The sequence below is a fragment of the Venturia canescens genome, chromosome 10 (assembly GCF_019457755.1).
Source record: "Venturia canescens isolate UGA chromosome 10, ASM1945775v1, whole genome shotgun sequence".
NCBI lineage: Eukaryota > Metazoa > Arthropoda > Insecta > Hymenoptera > Ichneumonidae > Venturia > Venturia canescens.
In genome coordinates, this window is record NC_057430.1 from 10,140,606 (window position 1) to 10,160,850 (window position 20,245).

A 20,245-nucleotide genomic window follows, 5' to 3' on the forward strand; every position below is an offset into this window, starting at 1 on the left:
AAGACTACGATCATACCCTGCTCTGCAGCAAATGGAATGAGAGAGAAAGCGGGAAAAAGGATGCAATCCTTTGATGCGCAGCACCTCAACGAGGAGGAAAGAGAGAAACTATAAGCTGGAGAAAACTGAAGAGAATTTCGCCTCTTGGAAGTATAATGCTACATGTATATAACGGTCTTGAAGTCTCGAGTGGAGAACTCGAGCACATGGACCTGTGTGTATACTGGTTACTTTGAGTACCAAGGATGAAAGAATTCGCGAAGGATGTATCCGTGTGAATAAACCATGTTAAGACCAAAGTATTGCTTAACAACATTAGTTTAAACTTGACTTTGAGGATAACGAGCCTATTAAGGTTTACAAACATTTTCACATTTTAGACATAGATAAATATTGAAATTATTTCATATCTCTCTGCCGCGTTCAACATCCGTCAATGTCCTTTTGTTCATTCCCACTGAATAGAACTCTGTCTACACAGAGGCAGGCCGTCAAAATTGTTAGTCTGTTTATCGTCGCAGGAGCCTGTTGTTATGTTAATACTATCGATGATTGAGGTATGTATGTCCATGTGTATGACCCAAGGGGATGAAACGATCATTTCGTGGTTGTTCGTGTGGGCTCTAATGGAGGCCTGAGCGTAATTGGAAAGTGGTTCGAATGTGGCAATGGAGAGGGAGAGGATAAAGGGGTCAAGGGACGAGGCAGAGATAGTGAGGGAGGAAAGAGACAGGGGAGGGTTCTGTATAACGACGTGGGTCGGCGAAACGGTGGGTGACAATCCCATAACGTTCGTGTGGCCAAGGAACATTTTGATACGAGAAAGAGAGACGAGAGAGCGGGATCGACTGTGTATATCGAGTGTTATGGAGACACAGAAATCGAAGTGAACTACCGCGAGTACGCTTTGCATCGATCAGCGGCGTAATATGCTTATGAATTATTGAAAGGCACGTACTACGTGAAAGAGAAGAAATTTATTCCATACGCGGATTAACTTCTCAACGGAAAAACCTATGTTACCGGATACATACATTATTGAACGGAAATAATAATCCGTAAACGAAGGCGTAAAAATAATCGTTATTGGAACAAAAACCGCAAAGAATTGATTTACAATCGGCGATAATATCAAATATAAATATTTGCTTTGAAGTTTCAAAACACAAGAAAAGCAACCAAAATACTTGATCAATTGAAAATTATTTAATGAAGCAAAAAAAAATAAAAACTGGGCTCAACTCTTTTTTAGTGACATTTGAAATATTATTCTCGACTCCAGAAACTATTATTTATCACTATAATTATTATTTGGCATCCACCGACTGAATTTACTCTGATGCAAGAGAATTTCAGCACTTTTCATTCAACTTCACGTTCTAAAGAGCTCGAATTTATGAAATTTTTTGTTATCTCTCGACTACTGCGCTTTTCTTGTATCATATTTTGAATCCAAATACTACCAGTGTGTTAAGGTTCTTGAGTAGATGAGGGTACGCATCGATAGTCACACGTTTGTGTTGATCCCCGCTGAACATACCCATACGAATGTTGAACTCGTGTCGCGCATGTCTTCGGACTGGTTCCTGGTTGGGTTGTCTATCCCAAACAAATCTATCCATTTATATCTACAGGTATATCGCCTGACGGATGTCTATATAGGCGACAACCGCGTGGAGGCGCAATGTGTACGTAGGCGTTCGAGCATAAATGTACGTGTTCCGAGGGTACGCACGAATGTAATTCCTGTCCCGATGCACACACTTGCACGAATACGCGGCGATACGCGGACACACAAAGTACATCGTGTAGCAAAGAGCACTGTAGGCTTTACGCTCATACGCACGTACTACCGGACATACGCATGTATGCATCTCCTGAACGTGTCTCGCATTGTACGACTAAATACATAGAGCCATCTGCCAATTCGAAAAGCAAGTACAGAATATGCGCACCGATGTAGGAATCTCGAGGTTTTGTACTCGAGGCAAACCGCTCGGCATTTTGATCGAGAGACGAAAATTGTGGCAGCTATTGTTTCGAAGTTCGTGCAAAATATCGAATTTGTGTCGGAGGGAGGGGAGCCGAAAACGAGCGAAGCTCACACGATCCAAATTCGAGGTGGGGAATGATCGGTTGAGGAAAACGAAGAGCAGTAGTCGACTGGCCATCGGCTTGAGCGTATTTACAATAATAAAGACTCTCCTTCGAATTCGTATGCGCACCAAATCGAAAAAAAGAATAATTAAAATCACGCCATCGTCGGGATCAGTTCGAGGATCATCCATTTTACCACGAAAATGTCGAACCATTTTTTCGAGTCGACTGATGCGGCATTATACTAATTTAAAGATTCAGGTCGTAACCCTTCTATCTGTCTCTCTCCCCAAAAAATTGAGTTCATACAATTTACGAGATTATCGAAAATGAAACGAAGTAACCTATTTTTTTTTGTAAAACGATAAATTGGACATTGAACAGGATGATACACACGATTGAATAAAAAGTAAAGATTATATGATCGTTGAACCAAAAACTTTAGTGATTAAGAATAGATGTTGATCTTCTTCACTTCTCATTGTCTCCTGTTTTGTGAAATATTTCATATTTCCATCCGTTGGCGCATCTCGAAACATAAAATTCGTAAAAACTTTCGTGAGAAAAAACTCAAAATCTGACGTTTCAGATTCGGTTTATCTATAAAATTTCAGTTTCTAGTCGTTCGAAATTCGTGCAATAATTGATGGAAAATGAACAATTTCGAAGAATCAGTGGAAAGTTTACGAGAAAACGAAGGCAGTCGCCGGTCTCTTTGATTTCCGAAATTTCTCACACGACGACGGAGGCTTCTACGATCCGTCAAATTGTTACGCAGACAGAACGCGTGTCCCCGCTGATACAGACCTGAAAGAGCGGGGCTTTTGAGAACGCGAAACAACGTTCCGTGGCCCGCGGTGACCCCCCATCCCCGCTCGCCTCGTTCGCGGGATTCCCGCGGATACGAGACTTCCACACTCACGATACACTCCTCGTTCCCTCACATTTGCTTTGCGACTCCAAACCAGCATGGAATATATAAAATGTACATATAGATATAAGCTGCTTGTATTATCCGTGTATAAATACATCAACGTTGAACAAGATGCCTGTCGCTGCATGTTCGATCGTCCCATTCGCACGAACGAGTCAAGTGCCCCGAAGAGCTGTGGGCTCCCACACTTTCCTTCGGTTGCTTGCACTTGACGTTTTCACGGTGCAATCGTTGAACGCGCTATATAGTATTTTGGGGCTTCCTGGAATTCGGGTCCGCGCGTTGGTCCACTCGACGAGCGGGTGCACCACAATTAGCGACCGAAGCGCACAATAATCATGAAATCCAAAATTCAGGGACACCCGCTATCGAGATTAATAAGCTCGAATGCAATTAGACTTTGGCATTCTCTGTTGCGATATTTCGATCATATGATAATGAAGTGCATTGCGTTATCAATCGAGCGTTTGAATTCCATTATGTTTCGTAGTCGAATAACGCATTTCCCAATGATATCGCGGGGTTCTTTGAATAAACGATGCTTTCAAATATCACATTCGTACGCGCAGTGAGTTACATTCCAGTGTTCAATTACATCACATCGCGGCGCGGATAAAACGGTTTAAATATTTCATCAATTATCGTTCCTCGTAGGAAGTTTCTCATATTTTTATCTATCCCCGCTTAATTGTTCACGATTAAATCCATTATACCGCGCGTATGAAATTATAATAGCTGCGGTTCGAAGGTTTCATGGATCCGAGGAATTCGAAATACTCCATTCTCAAATCAGCCGACAGCAATCGAATTAATGGTCTCTCCCGACATGGTGCATTCTTCATTTATTTTATTTCTAATTTTATATAAAATATAATATCGGCGGTAAAGCAGCATGGAAATATCAGAGAATTCAACGACAGAATATTTCAATTACCTCACAGCAATCGAGTTGATGGAACGTAATAAATTTCGTTGCGCAGGCCCTGCTCGATTATTCGTTTTGGAAAAGCCTAGAGTTTCGAGCAGCGATATTACACGAGACGTAGCTTATTGGCGGTAACCGTTTCATCGATTTTTATTTCGATGTAATGATTCTCCAATTCACAAAAAAAGGAGTTTATTGCTGGCGTATTTACTTATGCAAACGACGAAAGCACGCGTGCGTGTCAAGTTAAAAAAAAGGCGAAAACCACAATCCTAACTAAACGCGTGTTTATGTATCACTGGCAATATTAACATCGCAATTTATGCGCGCTTTAATGGCACTTGCCTCTCCTTGTTTTCCCTCCCTCTCGATACTCTCGAGCACAAAACATTGTGTATATTCATCTCATCGCATATACTAGTTTTTTCCCTTTCTCTCTCTCCCCTCTCGCCAGGAGGAATCGCACCGCAACTCAACCGCCGGAGGATTTCGCGGCATTCCCTTTACACGACCGCGAATTTACCAACGCACCAGACAGCTCGCGCGCGCACACGCGTGCGTTTTCCTTGCTCGAGAATGGCTCCTTCGGCAACGTACAAGTTTGGCCACCGCAGGGGACCCACCGCGTGCTTTCGTGTGTTTACCAACTTCCCAACCATCCTATTTATACTTTCCCAAAAGTCTGAACAACCGAGCCGTACAATTATGGACTTTTTTCATAGTTACTGGACACGGTGGCAGGGGATTTTGTATCGGAACGGCACAACCGACGGCGACGAGTGAAAGTATCATTAGAAATTGGTGCACGGAGGAAACAGATTTGTTTTTCATAGTGAGGAATATATTATTTTTCAAGAATTTTCAAATTATTTAGGCAGCCATTGTAAACTGCATAGTATTTTTTGAATTTTCCGATTTTTCGTCCCTTGAATTTTAAATAACTTTACGGGGATAGCAAAAAGTGATGCACACGTGAAAACTGTATTTCGTTTTGTTTTCGAGCGTCCATCGTGTCAGACTAGTATTTACTGATAAGAGGAAATTTATTGTAAATCTCACAAATTATGACTGTCAGCATAGTAAATTCTATGATAAATACACGAATACACACCGAATAGGTGTCGCATTTTACCATGCATATATTTTTTTTTTCAGGCTTGCTCGAGCATACTTTACGATATAAACATTTGAAGTGACTGAAAACATTTTTTACTATGGTGGATATAACAATTCTTATTACTGCTCTTCGAACTAATGCTTGATGATCTTTTCGGTGAGATGAAAACGAGAAAAAGTATTATTTTACAATATTTACGTGATTCATAATCGATTCGTTTCATTTTTCATTTCAAGATAAAAAATCGGTCGAGATACATTGAAAATAAAGCGGAGATTCGAATTTTTAGGAGTCCGCACGTTCCACAATTAAGCTTTGACGTCCTCGTGTAGACATCGAACTATAAATGGCTTTACAATTTCATTCGGCGTGTTCAGCACAGCAGAGAAAACTTGTTCGAGTATTACGCCGTTGCACAATTATTAGTAGGAACATCGGGATCGGTTACGCTGATGGATTTCACCGGAGCTATATATTCTCTCGTTATAGGAATACTCACAACACACGACGCAAAGATGGATATATTTCTGGTTCGAGTCTGCTTCCATCCCACGTAAATTCTGTTCGTACATTAATTACTGTTCGGCACTCGTATCCCGGTGATAATTGCTACCATTATTTTATTGCTACTTCATTATAAAACATCCATAGTAAAGGAAGAGCAAGGAAACATACATTTATTAATTGGATACGTTGGATAATTAATTCGTGGGATTTTGCCATAATGCAGTCTCCCGATACTGTTTCTTCCCCTCTCGCTCACACATTCGCATATATCTTGGCTCTTTACTTCTCGTTTACTTTATGAATGTTCCTCTATCTGTTTACCTGATAACCCGAGAAGAAAGTGGCGCGGGGCAGGGGATTCAAGAGGATGTTTCTCAGACGGCGATGTTCGATCGGTTGGAAAACCAAACCGAGCAGAAATACGTACAACGAGGGGTCGAGTCAGCTAATGTACAAGCAAGTAAGATAGCTATATCCTTCCTCATCCTTTTTTCTCTCTCTCCTATAAAAAAATGTCTATACATTTTTACGCATCTCAATGCATAGAGGCTGATCCAGCCTCGGTGGTCAAGCTCTCAATCTTCATTCCGGAGATCATTATTTCGCATGAGCGTCGTCCATCGCGCCTCGGTCGTATTTTTCCTCAGCCGAGTCTCGTTATTTTTACGATCAGATGGTGCGCGGGGACTCGAAAATGTGTGAAATTCAGCCGGGACCACTGTGGAGGGGCATCGAATTAGTGGCTTCTTACATACCCGAAAAACGTCCCCTCAACATTTTGGAGAATCTTTGCAAATGCTTTGGAATTTTGAGACGTGTGTCGTTTCGTAGCAAATTAATATTTTCGGGCTGTTATGGACTCGAACGAGAACAGCAGAGGGTCAGCGACTGGGTGATTTGCCCTGAAAAGTCCCGTATGCATAAACACGGATACGTACACATTCCTCGAACGGCAAATCAGCATCGTCAATGTTTCAGCAAATACGTATATACGTATGCACGGAATGTGTGTATAGAAGACAGGATGCGTTGGTCGGTTTTTATCGAAAGATCGACCAGCAGCGGAGCCAGAATTATAGCTCCCGATGCATGCAAATACAACGGTATATATCGTCGGCCTGTTCTTTCTCGTCCTGGGTATGAGCTATATATAAAGAATATACGGTACGTTCCACCCGATTTTCTTGTTGCACCGGAAAGTGGTACGGGGAGGAGGTCTGTATCGACGAGAAACTTTGGCAAAATATACAAGTGTGCTTCTATTTGAAAAAAGTGTATATATTCGTACGTCGGGAGAGATCGTGCATGGTATTCATGAGTCGGAGGAACGATTCGCGCCATTTGGCATGTATTTTTTTTGTATCTCTGACCGCGAGGGCCAAGAAACTTTTCATTCGGTCGTTTTGTTCTTCGACTCGGAGCAGCAACGATATACGAGAAATAATATTTCGTTGGCTGAGCTCGGGAACGAAAACAAAAGTGGCTATCGCGGATATGTGGGGGGTGCTTTCGATGATGATAGACAATGAGATCGATAACGATAATTCATAGACACATAATTCTGGGCCTCTGTGAAAGTAACAATTTGACCTTTGGCGATACAAGCTTTTGGTCGTATTAAATATCGAGCATGGCCTGCTTATAAATCAATCGGGAATTTTGAACATGAAAGTTAACGTGCTCGAAAACAAAGTGGTTTCGTACTTTTGAACCTGCGAGAAAACGTTTATCGGGGGACGAATTGTCTGGGCTGGGGCCTTAATCGAAAAAAGGAGCGTACGCAACCCTCGATACGGCATGTAAAGTATAATGAAAGGAAGGAAGCGAGAGAGAAGGTGGAAGAGAAACTCTCAGTAGCATAAATCAATCTTGGAACACTGCTCTTTTCACTCTTCCCCCTCACTCCCTTGTTTGCGGTGTTTTTGACGTCAGATACCAATGTATACTTACATATGTCTATGGCTTTGCCGCCTCGGGCGCTCACAAGAATCAGCAGGTAAAAGAAGAGATGGCACGTTTGCGAATAGTCCATTATCGTGCTGGCCAAGATACTCTCTTCGTTCGAGCCAATTCACTCCTATACCCTCAAATCAGCCCTTTCGGTGGTAAGCCCTTGAATCTCTGGTCATCGGTCTCTCATAACAGCTTCTGTAACGATAAGAAACATCGAAATCCTGTAAAATCGTCAATGTTTCTTCCACTTACGATCAAATACTAGAATTTTATGGAGATTTTTTTCGATTATTTCTGTTTCACGAGGAAAGAAAAAAATGGACAGAAATCTGTGAGCCTGCACGATATTTATGAGCAGGTAAGAGAAAAAAGTCACGTCGCCGTTGTTAAAGGTTAAGCGCAGAGTCAATTATTTTTCAATCGTACAACCTCCCCGCGACGGTAATTATAGCATTATTTCTCACTCAAGCATTCCGTTAATGGGAATACAATGTGAAAAAGCGAAATAAAGAGTAACGAAAGGGAGTTAAAATTTCAAATCGATCCGAGTGTCTAGAGCTGTTGGAGCGTGCTGGTTCGTTGGCATTGCCCACTTACAGCGCTTTTTCCCACTGAAAATTGGCTTTCTCTCTACCATCGACTTTGCCATTTGCGAAAAACAATGCAGGAAGAAAAAAAACAGTCGATACTTGGAGGGTTTTCTCCATTTTCTCCTCCCTTTTTCATCCCTTTTTCCCACTCCCTCGCACTCTTCTCCGCCCCGACGTCTCTACGTATATCGTCAATTCGCCAGAAAAAAACGAAACAAAAAGAGAAAATGGGCATTGAAGAAACGTTCCGTAGCTGCATACCTATACCCACACTTGCCCGGCTCGTGCACGAGTACGAAGTTGCAGTGAGAAAAAAAGGAAGGACGCGGCGGTGTGCGGAATGAGACCTTCGCATTTCGGCTTCGCCGTATTTTTCGATAGGTGAAATGGCGCGTTTCGAGCTAGAGCTAAAGCCCCCGATACATATACGTGTGTATGTTTCCTTCTTTTTTCACTCCCACACGAGAAAATCCTCTGTGGTGGTTCCCTGGGATGGTTGTAGACTGGACTCGGCCTGTTCGAAGCCCTCTCATCGCCTCCTCCGAGTTTTACCAGGGAGAACGAGAGACGGACAAAGGGGCACATTCACGCTAGCCGGGAGAGCCATTACGCGTCATTATCGAGATTAGGATCGGACGCGCTCCCAGTCTGTATAGAAGCTTTGGAATATACTGAACACGCGGAAAGAAAGAGTGTGTGGAACTCAAAGAGAGGGCGGGGCGGGCGGGGCAAGGCAAGAGGGAATAGATGAACTTTGGTTCTGAAACGCGACGACACAGCCATGAAAATAAATTCGAGTCAAAATAGAGTGAAAATAACGGGCATTATTTTGATCTCATGTTTATTTTTATTTCAGTTGTGAATATTAATGCATCAAAAATATTTTCAATTCAATTAAGTTACATTACTTTTTGCATGGGAGTCGAAACCATAATTCTTCCAAAAAGGGACTGTGCGCTGCGCTGGATATATGTAAGAAAAAGATAAATCTCATGTAAGAACAGCAGAAAGAAATGAATTTAGGAAAGAAGACAGATGGGAAGAGAAAAAAGGGAGAATATAACGAAGGCTTGGGAGAGCCAGAGTAGAAACGAGAGGCCGAGGAGGAAAAAAATTATCGTCATCATCTCTTTGCTTTTCGGCTAATTAGCCAAGACTTTCTTTCGAATACCGCGAATGGAATGAATCAACGAATTCTTTTTTATATTTACATTTTTTATTCGTACGGACTTAATTGCGAAATACCACGAGCTAAGTTATGTAGGCTTTTCAAGCCTTCCTGATGGATCACGAAATGAGAAAAAACATTCGTTTATTTCCGAGTATATTTGAGTCAAGTGACGCTTTCATTTTAATCTCACTTAAAGCTACCGATCCAATGTCCAATTTACCTAACGTTTTTCTCCATTTTATTAGTCCCAGGCTGATTGACACGTTGTGTAGAACTTCAAGCTTTTCAATCATTAAACATCGACATCACGTACAACTCGAGATTAGATCTTTTACTCCACTTCAGCCATTCTCTCCTTTCTTTGCCTCTTATACTTGGATGGTATTCTTGGAATAGCAATTCGAAAAAAGGACCGAAAGATAACAAGAGAGAGAGAGAGAGAGAGAGAACGGGTGTTGGAACGAGGCTGTAAATTCGTGAGACCAAATCACTAGCACACTAATTCATGGGAGTGTAAACATGCGAACGTTCAATGTATACGAATGGTTGTGAGTAAGGAAGTACGATGGATTTCCCATGATCCAAAATGAAATATGCCGACGTTTGATCGAACTGTGATTGGAAAAAAATTCAAACAACATTCGTGACAAACGACGAAATTCTGCAAAGTTTTCGAAAAAAATTATTACCAAAAGTCCTTTCTCAGCTGTGCATAAAATTCCTCCACACGACTAACGACGTTTTTCGACGTTTTTTTGCTATTTTTACAAATTGGTGGAAACGATCTATAGAAAAATTTTCGAGTCGTGACGTTTCGTGTAGAAAAACTTGTACAAAGACATGGGCAAAGGGTTCGTGTGACCATGACACGTTTCTGGCTCTCAGTTTTATTCGTACATACATTACGATGGCGAATAAACAAAAGGACATAAGTCTGGCTGGCTAGGGTATCCGATCCAAGAGATTAATGCCCTTTTGTGTGCTAACAGTCGATATATAATATGCCTGGTGCGATATGCCCGAGATTACAGGGGTCTTCGCTCCAGTCCTTATTTCTCGTTCTCGGTCTCTGCTCATTCTCCAAACAACATGCACTCGTGAAATTGAACGAGACAAACTCTCCCGCTGATACGGTGGCGCGGGGCCACACTCTTGTGGGTGATGTTCCCAGAACTCAGACCTCAATGGTCAAAGCACAATTCTGTCGCAGGATGGATTTGGTACGTGCACAGAGCGAGGAGCTTGAAAACGATTTTTTTTTCGCTCGTGATCTAAGAGGTTCGTGCAACTTTGTAGGCAGCGAAGATGGAATTATAACATAGTTGAAGAAAAAGAATCGAATAAAAGCCATGAATTAAGAGGATTCGTGTACAATCTGACATTTATACTGGCTGCTCTTTCTTACTATTCGGCCATACGCATTTAATCACCGTGACAAACTGTTAATTATACAAATCTCTGTGTCGCTGTTCAGCCGGTGTCGAGTACAAGCGAGGAAAAAGCAGGAGCTTTCGGTTTCAATGTTTGTGCTTTAAACGTGCTCTCCACGTGTAGCTCGAATGCTTCAAGTTGGACTAAAGCCAGGAACGTAGCGAGGCGGTTTTATTCCATGAATTCGGTATTCCAGTAGCAAACGCACCTGTTGGCTAAACAATCATTCCTGCTTCTCCGTTCGTATTTCCATTCGTTCGCCCATTTCTTAAATTTTTCTTTCATTTTATTACATCATCATTTTTGCAGCAACGAGAATGTATATTGCCTCGGCTCATTCCATAAAGCCTCCGGATGATATCTCTGTCTGTTCTCATGGAGGGAAAACAAAAAACCGAGGAGAATTTACTATATACAGTTTCAGATCAAGATAGTCGGCGAGATTGGCAAGCGCCTATGTACGTGTGTGTGCGTCGGTGCTTCTGCTTTCCTCTGCAGCAGCAACAGCAGCAGCACAGAAAGAAGAGTAGGAACTTTATTCTTCGCGAAATATCACAGCAGCTTGTGCGCACGAGGAAGCGGGAGAGAAGAAGAGAAAAACGAGAGAACGAAATGAAAGAAAGCGGAAGAGGAAAGGAGACAGAAAGAAAGAAGAGAATTTCTATGAGGATGAGGAAAAGCCCGCAGAGAGATAATCGCCGATTTTATCAGTCGCCAAGGGGAAAGACGAAGGAGAAGCTAAAAAAAAGAGTTGAAAAATTGCAAGGACCTGGAGTTGTATGGGAGAGAGTAAAGGCAGAGGAATTGCATGCTGCAGTTTCTCTCTCTCTCTCTCTCTCTTTCTCTCTCGCCCCCCTTTCCACTCCTGCGCTTTGCCACTCCATTAAAGCTTTGTGTTCAGACTCTCTTCTACTTTTTTCTATGCTGGCAGGCCCCCCGCTCTTGATGCGCCCTCGTGGCTCCAACAGGACGTGCGCGATAACTCGAAAAGAAGAGAGAGAGAGAGGAAGGAGACCCGCCCGGCTAATTACGAGAGTCTCTTTGACTACCGTGCTACCTGGCTTTTGCCGATGTTTATCTTTAAAGCGATGGGAACCCGAGATGGCACAGCGTCGCCTTCACCGTTGTCGTTACCTTCTTCCTCTCTCGTCTAGAGCCTCCCCCTCGTTATATTGACCAGTGAGATTCACAAGCTCTACCTTAAAACCGGTACCGGCTGATTCATGCTCGAGAAATTCAGCGAACTTTACGACACTTTTGCATTATCATTTAGGACGGAAAAGCGTTTTCGGTGCCGCACGCGGAACTGCTGGCACCACATCCAAGACCGGGTCCAATCGTCTATCGGTACACGGATAACTGAATAGGTCAAGTTCTCTAAATTTTTAGTTGCTCATCAAAAGAGGGATCGAATAATATGGCCACCCCACACTCTGCGAGTTCTCTCCAAAGTCGCATATTTCATAGCTCAGTACAATACGCACTGTAAGAAAGTTGGAAATTTACAGCTTCAGAATAACTGTTACAAAAAAGCCTTTGTAATGGAGCCAAAATTTGGGCACGGTGCACCTCAAAGTTAATAACAAAAGAAGGAACAATCTGTTGGCCTCGTTTAGGGCAGTGAAAAATGTGGATTTTTGTTAACAATTCGGAGAGAGAAGCTCGGAGGCTCTGGTTCCCATGACGAGCTATATCTCCTGAATACTATCTATCCGGAACGTGCCACGAAGCATTCTTCTCGAAACCTCGAGGCACCCGGAGGGATGCCTCTTGTTCCTTCTCTCCCGGTCGCCATAACTCAGCCAAAATATTCGCCTACATTCTCCGCGTCGGTGGATGCACCGCCTCGCCAACTTTATCCCTATGTAAGCAGTCTGTGCACATATACGTACACGTGTACTCGTCGGAGGAGTGTATGTGTGAGAGGCACAATGCATGCGATTCACAGGGTGTTTGAGCTCGGTGCAAGAGAAAGAGAAGGCAAAGTGCACGCGGGAGGGGGAGGCAAACGAGGGCGAAGAGAAGAAAAGGATGGGAGAGGAGAAGAGAAATATGGAGAGACGAGGAAAAGAGAAAGTGGAGGATGGCGGAAGAGCGAGGAAAGGGTGGCTAAGGCAGAGGGGCATAGGGAGAACGAACGGTGTAGCCAGAGCCATGAATTATGCAGTTTGCCTCGGGGCTCTACTCTTTCTCTCGTTCCCTTTCTATCCCTCTCCTCCGCCTCTTTCCTCTCTGCTATCCGAGGTTTCACCCTTTCTTCCGTGTGCAACCGTCTATATACTTATATCTACACTCACACTATATTCCATCTTACTCTGAGCGTAGAAAGGATCCGAGTGCTGTAACCTCGAAAAACCTACACTCCGGAGACGCTGGAAAAAGAGCTGAGAACGGAGGAAAGCGATGGGGAAGGGAGGGAAAGAAGGACAGGAAATTCTATTTATATATATATGTATTCAATGTTGCAGGACATGGGCACGTATACATACACAGCTTTTTTTATAAGAGTCCAAAGTCACTTGGCCATTCTTCCTTTACTGGCAGCTTCTTCCCTGCTCCCTATTACTCTTCGCCATTTTTATCCTCATCTTCGTTTTCTTTCTTCACTCGTTTTCAACCCCTATTCAATTCGACCAGCCCTTTGCATCTTATAAAATATTACCAGAGTCAACTGAAAATTGAATGTTTAGACTCACCACCGACGATATGCTGTCGGCTGGATAAAGGTGGTTCAACATTTTTTTGCTAGTCAGGTTTGAATCCGCTTACAACTTCACTATGTTTAAACGAACAAACGAGAAAGATGAAAATGAACATAGAAAAGAGGTAAGAAAAACGTGATGGGTTTAATTCGGAAAGATTGTGATGTGATTCGTCGAAAGTGTCGCAGCTATGAAAGGGTTAAATGGGTTAGAGACTTGGAATTTATTTGGAGGCTTTTTTTATTTACTTCCCCTATTTTCCTTCGCCCTGACAAGAGTGCACTTTTATTTAGTTACTTCACTCTTCTCTTCTGACAGGCTAGCGCTTTACCTGTCGTTTCAGTTTAAAAGTTCTTTTATTCGTGCTCGTAGACTCGCAGGAATGAGCAGTTGACGTTGAAGAAGAGCATAGACAGTAAAAGAAGTTTAAAAGGACACGTGAAGTCCTCGAGAGGGAAGAGAGAGAGAGAGAGAGAGAGAGCGCGCGCCGACTCCACCGGATAGAGGAGAGCGTGAGAGAGGATACTCCAGCGGAGTTTCATGCAAATTTTATCGTACAATCGGACAGTATGGAAAATGGAATGGGGTGACGGGAGACGGGAGAGATATCGTATTGGCTGGACGCCGGGAATAGCAATATAAGAATCGAATTGACCGTTCGCTCTTCGTCCTCGAGAGTCGTCGAATTGGTCATATACATAGAGAGCCTTGAGTCAGGGGAATAGGGAACCTCTAGCGAATAACGTCTTCGGTGATTCGCGTCGCGAACGCGCGCGCAGTGATTGAATCCGAGGAATGATGGTAAAATAAAGAAAAAGCACAGACCCACGTACAATCGGAACGAGCGGTTGTTATAAGAAATTCGTGAAGGAGAAATAGTAATTTCCGCAGTAGGTACGTCTGTTTTCACGAGAATACCAGATGTGGCGCAGTCACCATAAACCTCAGGAGTGAAAAGCTTCCCGTTGCAAAACCCTTTCGGTATTCTCAGGCTGGATAACTTTGAAAATAGTGTCTTCGGAGCTCACGCGTTGAAACAGAAGTTCCCGCAGTTGAGAATATTGCTGGGGAAAGTTGGAAGTTTGTTCACTCTCTGGCATCAGGAAAGGTGGAAAAGCGTAGAGATTTGAGAGTGCAATGACGAGAGGAGGATTAAATCGAGCGTCAATTACCGCAGTTTCACGATCCCGTTAAGGGGCGAGAACCTCCCTAGTATACGACAGAATTCAACGGAGAGAGGCGGAGAGAGCTTCGCTAAGGGTGCGGAGGAACGAAGCTCAAGGAATCACGGTCGTGTGAGCGAGAAGACGCCGAGAGAGTCACTCCTATCGCCCCTTTTCCATCTCCCGCGTGCTCGCTCCATAGCTCTTTCTCTTTCTCCAGAGTTTCTTGGTTTTATGATCGGGAATTTGATCTGGTCAGGGTGCGCAAGCACCTTGAGGCACTCTCGTCGCGGGGCGTCCCCACGAGTCGAGGCCAGAACGTGACTGCGGATCAACATCAGAGATAGCTCCTTTCTTGCCTCTCGAGTACGATGCGCAGAGCTACGCAGCTTCGAGATTCTTCATAGAATGTGTGGCTTGAATAATCATTGGCGAGAAGCTATGATAATTGGCAGCCTCCGTCCAGTGAATGGCATGCCGAGTATTTCGGGAGACATAAACGCTCATGAATTTACCTTCGTTTTGACTAAGCGTTTAGGGAGCTTTCTATATTAATGGCTGCGGAAAAGCATAAAAGTAAAATTATTCATTTCGTCCTTTGATGGCCGGAAATTCTTAGGTGAAAATGAATAGTCCTTCTGCTTGTACGCCGAGGATTTTCGACTACCCTGAACTTTGGTTAATAATTGCGAACTGGCCGGGACGTCATTCCCCTGAGAAAAGCATTGCTTGGCGAAGAGTATATACAAAGAGCGAAGGGGTGAGCTCAGCCGAGGATCGATGAAAAGAGCGAACATTAAACCGTAGCTGTACAAAGTTGGCGGGACTTTCGTCGTTCCTGTTCTTCCAAGTGGCCCTTTCTCATCCATCCACCATAAAGCAGAGCGAAGGATGTCAAAGTGCACTAAAGTTATGAAAGACGTATGTGCTGGGTTATCATGCTTATCTTCTCTTATTTTAGCACGAGTAAGAAAGTCGTGAAGAGAAAGAGAACGAGACTGAGAGAGGAGAGACGAAAACGTATCGCGTATCTACACGAAGCGCCGACAGACGACGTCGACGACGGACAATCGCCGCACACAGCTTATGGATTTACGAGGAGACCCGTTATCATCGTTTCGCGTCCGCCCTCGCTAATTACATTCCACTCGAATCATAGCGAAGGAGTGAGACATCGAGCTGGAGAAAAATACGGATCGTAGAATTTTTCCGGGTCCACCGACCATGGAACAGAGTTTGTTTAGTGTCTGGCAATTGTTCGCTAAAGCGATTTCATTTTTTACGACTTACGTAAACACTGCATTATCGAAGATTTTATATTACCGTATTTTATCCACGGATATATAAAAATAGAAAGGATTTCGAGATAGCGAAGAAGATTGCGAAGAAGACCATATTATATTCTCAGAGCTGGTGCAGTCCATAAGTCTGAAGTTGCTTTCCAACGACTATTTGACGATCGTGTCATCAGCGTAGACTCAAAATCAGAAGATCGATAAACCTTTTTTCAATATCCAGGCGAGATAAAACTTCAACACTTTGTGCAACAACTATTTACATAAAATACTGACAAAGGTTTTTCCAACATTCGCGAGCTAAGATATTTTCAAGTATTAGGAATTTAAACAGCGCATTGTTCTTCCATCACTCGCTTATCCCTTTGTCTGATTTTAATTGACGATGACAGAGAGCAACGATGATTGTAACCATGGCAGTGTGTAGCTCGGAAATGACAAGAGTGTAGAAGCACGTAGAATCTTTTACTGAGAGTAATCTTACCGAGGAACTGTGTAAGTGCTTTGCATATAACGATGCGATGCAGTCTCACATTTGTTCTCAGATCCAATCGGAGAGTTTCTCCTCTCTTTCGTCTTTCTCACTCCCATATACCATGGGGAATTCTCGTAATTCATAACGTCATAGCGGAAAGAAAAAAGAAAGAAAGATATTATTACACAGTCCATCCTTTGTTTCTTCGCGAATCGCTCGTCGTTATGAGAGCCGGCGAAATTTCTCTTCACATTTTTTTAGTATACGTGAAGGAGGAAGAAAAAATGCTTCGATAGATGGAGCAAGAAAAAAACAGCCTCGATTACCTGCGTAACGCTGCTTTCGAGAGCAAAGGAGGGCCGAGTGCAAGAGGATAAATGTGCACACACACAAAATCGGTTTGGTACTTCGCGGACTCGTTCGTTCGGTGGTTTAATCGGTTATTTGCACAGAGCACACAACCGAGCCGCCGCGAGAGAGCGTGTTCGGATGAGCGATGATCGGCGTGCACGCCTCTCCTTTTGCTACATCCACGGGGAGAGGAAAAAGATGAGGAAGAAGAGTTATTAGCCCTTTTGCGATGACAAAGCAGATAAGATGAGTCTCTCTTCCTCTTTCTCTTCTTTCTCGCCTACTACTTCTTATTCTTTGCCTTTCATCTCTTTCTCTCTCGACGTTTTCGTATAAACACTCATCCACTGGCCTGTTGATGGGTACGCGAAAGGGGGATTAATTGTCCGCAGGGCGAGAGGAATATAACGAGGACCCCTAACCGTAGATTTCGATCGAGGGAATGCGAAAACCATTATTTTTTTGGGCCTCCGCGATACCATTTTTTTTCCTCCGAAACCGATCAAAAATAGCCTCCGATGTTTGGCATTTGTTGTTTTTGTGGTTTTTTTTTGGATTTGTTTATTCGACGATCGTCAGACACCTTTACGATCGTCGTTTAGTATTGACGAAGTGGGCGAACATTTATTGAATTCACGGTTATATTCAGTTAGAAATGAAGGGATGAGAAAGTTGGAAAAATCGATTCTGTCGACTCGAATATTATTTACGAGGTAAATGGAGTGTTCACTTTTGCTGAAAATTGAAAAAATGTTATTTTTCTTTATTTTCAAAATCAAATACCTACGCTCTTTTATTCTCGGTTCGAAGTGTATTATACACTGACGCGAAACCCCCGGCGCCATAAATCGTTTATCCATGTTTAATGCAAAAGAGCAAGCCTGACATTCGTATATATATCCTGCGACTGGTTGAACATGTGTGAGGGAAGCTGCAAGAAGGAAAGAAAAGAGCAAACTTTTCCGTCAAACCTTTCAGACGGAGGGAACGCGTTCTTCCTGGCGAAAGCGCCAAGAACGCGAGCACCGGAGGAGAGAAATGGCTGGGCATTCGGAGGTGGGTTGAGGACGAGAGGCAAAAAGGTTCCGGAGAAACAAGGGAATGCTTTTGCATCGCAGCTCCTTGGCCCCCTCTATACCTAAAATGCGATAAGGTTGGACGTGTGTACATACATAGGAAAAAAAGATATTACGAAAACGAACGCGAGAGACTGAAACAAAAATCGTCTCTCCGGTGTATCGTCCATCCGGGACACAGAACGATCCATGTCTTCCGATTCACAGCTAGAGCTGGATATAAAGGACAGAGATAAAGTAAAAGATGCCCCGTGTGCCTCTACAAAAGTGTACAGACAGAGAGTATAGGAGAGATGAAACGACAACGACATCCAAAGATTCGCGAAACTCTTACTGCGAGAAGCATGCAAGTCGATCCGTTTTCGATACGTGAAGTACACCAAAAAACTTTCCTTTTAAATCTCTCAGAGCGCAGGAGCCCACGGCCTGATGCATTTCTCACGAAGTATTCTTCAGTAAAATTTCCTTCTTTTCCTCTAGAATATAAAAACATATGCTTTTGGGTCGACGAGGAAATCGTGCCATTTCGCAGAATGGATAAGCCAAAAGTGGTTTATTGAAACTACCAGGCGTCGATTCGGTTTTCAAATTTTTAAATCCATCTCTTCGCCAACTATTGGAATAACATCGTTCGAAGAAGATAGTCCGATGAGCACCACAAACGTTGTCGGCAAATAAATTCAAGGATTTCTTAAGCGATCTCCGGCACCGAGTGCCTCTAATCCGGGCCATACTTGCCGGGTGGGACGAGGGAGGCGGCTCACTCTCGAACATCTTGAGTCGCGTGTATATCTCTTTAATACACAAAACTCCACAAGAAGATGACAGTCCCTCGTTTCTTCGGTGCGCCTCGGAAGAATGTCGGCGTCAGAGGAGAAGCTGGAAGAGCGCGCTGGTACCATTCAACGCGACGTTTTCTCCTTTCACGTGTGTCCATCTCTCGATCCTTCGGCAGGGGATACACACACGCATGCACACACGCGCGCGCAAGGACTCGAAGCGAGTAAATATTTATGATTTGTTGAAGTGGCTTCGACGAGTGCCTAAGAAAACAGTTTATGTCGTGACGAGATGCTCGAGGGGCGGAAGGCGACCTCTGGAGCCATACTCAAAAGTGTGTATCCACACTAATGTATAACGCAGAAGTTCAGTTTAAGAAAATAACGAAAATATGGCTGTCCCCGAGATTGTAGAGCGAACGTCTACGAAAGCTCCTCTAGGAGCTTTCGTCTTGCGCCGAGGGCAGAAGTCCTTAGGACCTTTGTAGAGGACATTCGATCTCATAAAAACGCTATAAAACCCTTCTGGGAAACCATCGTGGTCCACCAATGCGTATGGAAATGGTACGTTTTTTTTTTATATCAGTCTCATCGGACGTTCGTCATCGTACTCGAGTTTTATCGTATCCCTGCTTTTTTGTAGTTTCCGAATTTTTTTTTTTTGCAGGATCCTTTATAATGTAGAGACCCTGGAAAAATGAGCCTATTTTTCTGGCCAAATGGTCAGTCACAAGTGATCAATCATTCACTGGAATCCTGTATCCATCTACGAGCAATGCAGCTCGATGTTTTCGAGACATTTTATTATTATTCTTCGTCTTCTTTGTTTTTCGAATGCCCAGTCTCCTTTGCTACAAGCGTTTTACACTCCTATTCGATATCCGGTATAACGCCAGAACTATAGAAAGAGGAAGAGCGCATCGAGAACGTCTGCTGCTGCTTTATCTTCGGCGAGAATTGTTCGATCACTTAACCCCCTCGCCTCTGCCTCGAATCACGAGAAGAGATGGCAGGGAGTCGGAGGGGAGCGAGGGATGTAGTTGTGTGGATAGGATCGAGGTTTTCTTCGGTCCCGATCCTTCACTCCGGTTCTTTCCTCTTTTCCCAAGCGAGCGATTCACAAGTGTGCAACTCCCGTCGTGATGTTTATATTGAAAGGAAGAAATGTCCTCGAGGAATCTCTCGTCTTGAGCGGAAGTCACAGAATCGTTTACAGTGAGGATCTTTATGCTTGTCGATCGATGGGAAGAATGTTTTATTGTGGGTGTGGCTCGTTCTGAGGATTTACTTAGACCGCGATCGAACGAAATGGTAGGAGCGAATGGGATCAGCAAATGTCGGTCCAATTGAATAAACGAGGTGTTCAAAATGGTGATTTGATAACTATTTTAAAAATCATCATGCGACTTTTCATTAGGACTTAAGAGCCGTTGGTAGTAAGAATCATTTTTTTCAAGCATGCCTTTTTTGATAGACTTTTTACTCTCGTAATTATGGCTCTTGGATGAAGTATTATTACTGCTCACTGATGTCTCCGGTCACAGCTGCTCGCCGCCTCAAAACTCTGACTCTAATAACGCCGTGTTAAAATACTATATATCACTCTTGCCGGAGAAATAGTTCTCAGAGACGAAGAATAAATAGATGTATAGATATATACACGAATTTGATATACACAT

The 20,245-nt window shown here is 43.3% G+C and overlaps 1 protein-coding gene across 1 annotated transcript in view; it reads right to left on the bottom strand.

The window, feature by feature from the left end:
* LOC122417132 (discoidin domain-containing receptor 2-like) overlaps positions 1–20,245 on the bottom strand; it is a 143,216-nt gene that overhangs the window by 25,908 nt on the left and 97,063 nt on the right. Inside the window, exon 4 of the mRNA XM_043430406.1 lies at positions 7,531–7,728. Within this exon, the coding sequence (XP_043286341.1) occupies positions 7,531–7,612 (82 nt within the window). The 5' untranslated portion in view covers positions 7,613–7,728. The remainder of the gene's footprint in view (positions 1–7,530; positions 7,729–20,245) is intronic.